This window comes from Bidens hawaiensis, unplaced genomic scaffold (genome assembly GCF_021521415.1).
Source record: "Bidens hawaiensis isolate Kalapana, Puna unplaced genomic scaffold, B.hawaiensis_p1.1 tig00058032_1, whole genome shotgun sequence".
NCBI classification, from domain to species: domain Eukaryota; kingdom Viridiplantae; phylum Streptophyta; class Magnoliopsida; order Asterales; family Asteraceae; genus Bidens; species Bidens hawaiensis.
The window spans coordinates 1-5,547 of NW_027500477.1; the positions used below are offsets into that span (position 1 = coordinate 1).

Below are 5,547 nucleotides of genomic sequence, written 5' to 3' on the forward strand. Positions count from 1 at the left end.
CCGGTGTTTGAAAGAAGTGCCGATGAAACAAATGCCCAAGGATGTGCTCAAAGATTTGAAGTGGTGGTATGTAGATTGTGAGACAGCTGAAGCAGTGATTGAAGACGAAGATGAACAAGAGCTGCTAAGAGTCTATGATCAGATGCATCTAGTGAACCTGTCTCGAGCTGATCTGCAGGTGCTGAATGAGAAGAAAATCTTTTATATTCCTGCTTGGAAAGACGAAGAGAGGAAATATCAAAGGGTTGTTTCGGTATGTGTACGAGAAGGAGTGAATGCTTAAAGATGAAGATTCAAGATTGTTGAAGATTACAAGACACGTGTTTGAAGATAAAGAGATGAAGCTACTGCCAAGGGGGAGTCTGTTGGTACATGATGTCAGTAGTTCAATGTCTAGTGTCTGTAATCGAGTCGTTTGGATTTGTGTTTGTATGTAAGCGAAGTTAGCTCACAAGTTCGCTGATACAGGCGAACTTGTGAACTAAGCGAAGTTAGTGACAACTTCGCCTGAACATGCCAGGCGAAGTTGTCGTGTTATATATTGATTAGGTTACGACTTAATCAATAACATTAGGAGGGATTCAATCAGAGTATTCAGTTTACGTGTAACGAGTCCAGTATTAGTGATACATATCACGTGTTTAAGGTTGCAATATAACGAGTATTTGTTTATTATAACGTGTGTTTAATCGTATCGTCTTCTACACTCGTAACGTCTTACGTAGGGATTCCGCACCTACGTAAAACGAGATATCTCGTGTAGATCCCGCTGGGAACCTACAATCTATCGCCACTAGAATATACTTGTAACAACCGGAAATGGGAAACGGTACCATAAAATCGATGCCCCAAACATAAAAAATTTCAAGAGTTTGTATGGGGTTTTTTAGGCATCTAATTCTTCGATGAAATATTACTGGTGCGTTGACAAGCATCACACGTCTTAACAAACTCCACATCATCTTTTACAACTAACGGCCAATACAAACCACTATCAAATACCTTCTGGGTCGTGGAATGCGCTCCATGATGACCTCCCGTTAAACCTTCATGAACATGTCTCAAAATATCCGGCCCTTCTTCCTTTGTCACACATCTTCTAAGAATCCGGTCACCACCAATCTTGAAAAGAAAAGGATCATCCCAAACATACCGAGTCACATCCCGAAAAAACTTCTTCTTATTTTGTTACGTAGTCATCCCTTTTAACACAAGGCCAGTATATAAATAATTAGCAAAATCGGTGAACCATGGCAAACCTGGCTTTTCGGCCGCAATAAAATCAATTGACTCATGCGGAAATCTATCTCGAATCTCTTCCTCACGAATCTCTTCTCTCTTTGGATCTTCAAAACGAGAAAGATGATCCACCGCAACATTCTTAGCCCCCTTCTTGTCTTTGATTTCTATGTCAAACTCGGAGAGTAATAGAATCCACCATATGAGACGAGGCTTCGCGTCTTTCTTGTGAAAGAGAAAATGCAAGGTTGAATGATCGGTAAAAACGGTGGTCTTCAAAAGCACAAGATAGGACCGGAACTTGTCAAATGCAAACACAACGGCTAAAAGTTCCATTTCGGTGGTGGTGTAGTTGCTACATATGTGCTAAAAGTTCCTACTTTTGGCGATTGCGTTATTAGCTTCGATTATACTTACTTGCTACATACGTGCTATTTGTTTTATTTTTGTTTGAGTCGTAGGAGTCTAATTAACTTTTAGTTTATTTTTATTTGTTTTAGTGTTTATTTTTAGTCTACTTACTTGGTCTTGCGTTTTCATGTATATGCCACATCTTCGTTCGCAAGGACCACCTCTGGCTAATCTTGAATTTTCTCCGTTGAAGACCGAGGCTAGTTCGTCAGCAGAGAAACAACCGTCAGAAGTTGATTCGACACCAAATTCATCACCAAATAGTTCACTACCAGAAATTCCGAGAAGTCAACCAGAAGTCCAAATGGCCGACGATAGAACAGTTGCTACTCAAGCCTTCGATGGCTTAACCGGAAACCAATCATGCATCTTCATTCCCGAGATCAACAATCCCAACTCATGGCAGATTCCGTCATACGTCAAGGAAAATCTCGTTCAAACTAACCAGTTTCATGGGCATGATGAAGAGGATGCTCCGGCACACATTAACCGGCTCTACCGTGTTTTAAAACTTTTTAATTTACAAGGTGCAACTTAAGATGCTATTTTCTTACATCTTTTTCTTTTGACTTGCAAGAAAAGCAGCTCTTTGGCTTGACACTCAACCACCTGGCACGTTCACTACTTGGGAAGCATTGCGTTTAGCTTTTATCAATAAATACTTCCCACCTACTAAAGCGGCTATTCTTCGTGATCAGATTTACTCATTTCACATGGAGCCGGATGAATAATATTGTCATGCTTGGGAGCGTTTCCAGAACTTGCTATCTCGTTGCTCACAGAATGGTCTCACCCCATGGGCTCTCGAGGAGAAATTTTACAATAGGCATTACTTCGAAACCCAAGTTCGTTTCGACACAGCTGCGGGAGGAATTCTAATGGCATGGAAGAATGTCACCGAATGTAACGAGATGTTTGAAAGCTTTACTCAATCAGACTATGCCAAAGGGCCACATCGCGGGTATACCACTCCCGTCACTAGTACATCCTCATATGCTCGAGGTCTACACTAGGTTAATCTGGATATTAGTGTGGCTGCTGCTTTGGAATCACTAACTAGAGAGGTGAAGGACCTTAAGACGAAGGTGGACAAGTGTGAGTTGTGTAGGGGTGGACATGGTACTTTGGAGTGCCCGTTAATGAATCAAGAGGTCGATTTCATTGCTGGTCAGAATAGGTTTCCCAATAATTACAACAACAACAATCCTAATTGGAACACCTACAAGAACCCAAATTAGAACAACTCAAATTGGCGTATGGCGGGCGCAACACCTGGCTTTCAAAATTCTTATTTTCAAGGACAAGATCAGTATTTCAATAATAATAATACCAATGGTACTAATGTTCAAGATAATGTGCAGGATTCGAATTGTGGATTGGGACGACTAGAGGATATGATAAAGAAAATCTTGGAGAGAGATCAATTTACTCAGAAAAAGTTTCCGAGCACGACCTACTCTTCAAGAATCAACAATCATCGTTGTTTGACCTTCAAAGGTCAGTGGGCGATATTGCTCGGCGTTTCAACGAAAGGCCTCATGAGAAGTTTTCTGGTACTACTCAACCGAATCCGGCTGCTCAATTGAAAGCCATTACTACTCGTAGCGGAAGGATTTTGGGTTCGAGGATGTTAAAGAAAGGGTTGGAGTTGAAGAAGAGGAAGAGGAAGTGGTAGATGAAGAGGTTGAGATGGAGGCTCCGGGTAAGACACAAGGTAAAACACCAATTATTGGGCCACAAGTTGAGAAAAAGAAGGTTGATTTTCGACCACCACCCGTTATTGATCATGCCCATGTCCCGTATCCCGCTCATCCGAAGCATCAAATGTACACGAGGGAATACAGGCATTTTCTAGATATGTTCCGACAGTTGAAGATCAATCTTCCATTTATTGAAGCTCTCAAACACATGCCAAAGTATGCGAAGTTTTTGAAAGATTTGCTCAAGAGAAAAGATCGGTTGAGAAAGGTTTCATCTATTCCACTTAGCGAGGATTATTCGGTGGTAGTGTTAAATCGTATCTCGGAAAAGTTGTCGTATCCGGGTGTGTTTACGATCTTGTATATGTTCGGAAGTGATATGATGACTCAAGCGTTGGCGGATTTGGGTGGTAGTATTAATCTTATGCCATATTCGTTGTATGAGAAGTTGGATTTGGGAAAGCTTACACCGACTCGCATGTCGTTGTCATTGGCGGATCGTTTGGTCAAATGCCCGCGGGGAATTGTTGAGAATTTACTAGTAAAAGTGAATAAGTTTGTGTTCCCGGTGGGTTTTGTGGTACTTGATATGGAGGCCGACGAAAGGGTTCCCATTATTCTTGGTTGCCCGTTTTTGAGAACGGAGAAAGCCCTTATTGATTTGTATGATGGGAGGATCACACTTCGGGTTGGTGATTTGAATGTTACTTAAGATGTTGCTAAGTCGATGACGCACCTGGGTGATAATGATGATTTTAGTGGTCCATGCCATTCGGTCTATTTTCTTAACTCTTTTATTTGGGTTTTGATACGTGTCTTGATTATATTTGTGGGGCCAATCTAGTTGGGATGGATGTGGATGAAGAGTTGGAGGAAGAGGATGTGGATGAAGTTTCTTGCTTGGCGGAGATTATGGGGATTAGTGAGGTCATTTGTGAGAAAGATGTAGATAAACCCGCTCCGTTGGAAATAAAGGTTCTTCCGTCAATTTGGAGTATGCTTACCTTGAAGAGGGCTCAAATTTGCCCGTTATTGTTTCTTCTAAGTTGACAGAGTAAGAAAAGTCAAAGTTGCCCAAGAGAACTACACCACAAACAAATAGAACGTATGTAGCAACTACACCACCACCGAAAAGGAACTTTTAGCCGTTGTGTTTGCATTTGACAAGTTCCGGTCCTATCTTGTGCTTTTGAAGACCACCGTTTTTACCGATCATTCAACCTTGCATTTTCTCTTTCACAAGAAAGACGCGAAGCCTCGTCTCATATGGTGGATTCTATTACTCTCCGAGTTTGACATAGAAATCAAAGACAAGAAGGGGGCTAAGAATGTTGCGGTGGATCATCTTTCCCGTTTTGAAGATCCAAAGAGAGAAGAGATTCGTGAGGAAGAGATTCGAGATAGATTTCCGCATGAGTCAATTGATTTTATTGCGGCCGAAAAGCCAGGTTTTGCCATGGTTCACCGATTTTGCTAATTATTTATATACCGGCCTTGTGTTAAAAGGGATGACTACGTAACAAAAAAAGAAGAAGTTTTTTCGGGATGTGACTCGGTATGTTTGGGATGATCCTTTTCTTTTCAAGATTGGTGGTGACCGGATTCTTAGAAGATGTGTGACAAAGGAAGAAGGGGCCGGATATTTTGAGACATGTTCATGAAGGTTTAACGGGAGGTCATCATGGAGCGCATTCCACGACCCAGAAGGTATTTGATAGTGGTTTGTATTGGCCGTTAGTTGTAAAAGATGTTGTGGAGTTTGTTAAGACGTGTGATGCTTGTCAACGCACCGGTAATATTTCATCGAAGAATTAGATGCCTAAAAAACCCCATACAAACTCTTGAAATTTTTTATGTTTGGGGCATCGATTTTATGGTACCGTTTCCCATTTCCGGTTGTTACAAGTATATTGTAGTGGCGATAGATTATGTTTCTAAGTGAGTTGAAGCCCAAGCATTGGCCATGAATGATGCTAGAGTTGTTGTGAAGTTTCTCAAAAGGTTTTTTTACTCGTTTCGGTACTCCACAGGCGATTATTAGTGATCGAGATACTCATTTTTGCAATGTCGTCATGGAGAAGGCATTAGCTCATTATGGAGTTACTCATCGCACCTCTACCGCATACCATCTCAAATGAATGGTCAAGTCGATAATGCAAATAGAGGGGTGAAGAGAATTTTGGAGAAAACGGTAGGA

The 5,547-nt window shown here is 41.3% G+C and overlaps 1 protein-coding gene across 1 annotated transcript; it reads left to right on the top strand.

Annotated features, from left to right (window-relative positions):
• The first annotated feature begins 3,339 nt into the window (after positions 1–3,339).
• On the top strand, positions 3,340–4,062 carry LOC143602149 (uncharacterized). Its single transcript, XM_077079361.1, has 2 exons — positions 3,340–3,618; positions 3,799–4,062. The coding sequence occupies exons 1-2, from the start codon at positions 3,340–3,342 to the stop codon at positions 4,060–4,062; spliced, it is 543 nt and encodes a 180-aa protein (XP_076935476.1).
• The last annotated feature ends 1,485 nt before the right edge of the window (positions 4,063–5,547 follow it).

Excerpts from the sequence above, each read along its gene's own strand:
- LOC143602149 (XM_077079361.1), top strand. The coding sequence starts at position 3,340 with ATGGAGGCTCCGGGTAAGACACAAGGTAAAACACCAATTATTGGGCCA. Across the intron at positions 3,619-3,798 it reads GAAAAGATCGGTTGAGAAAG|TTGGATTTGGGAAAGCTTAC; the intron begins GTTTCATCTATT and ends TTGTATGAGAAG.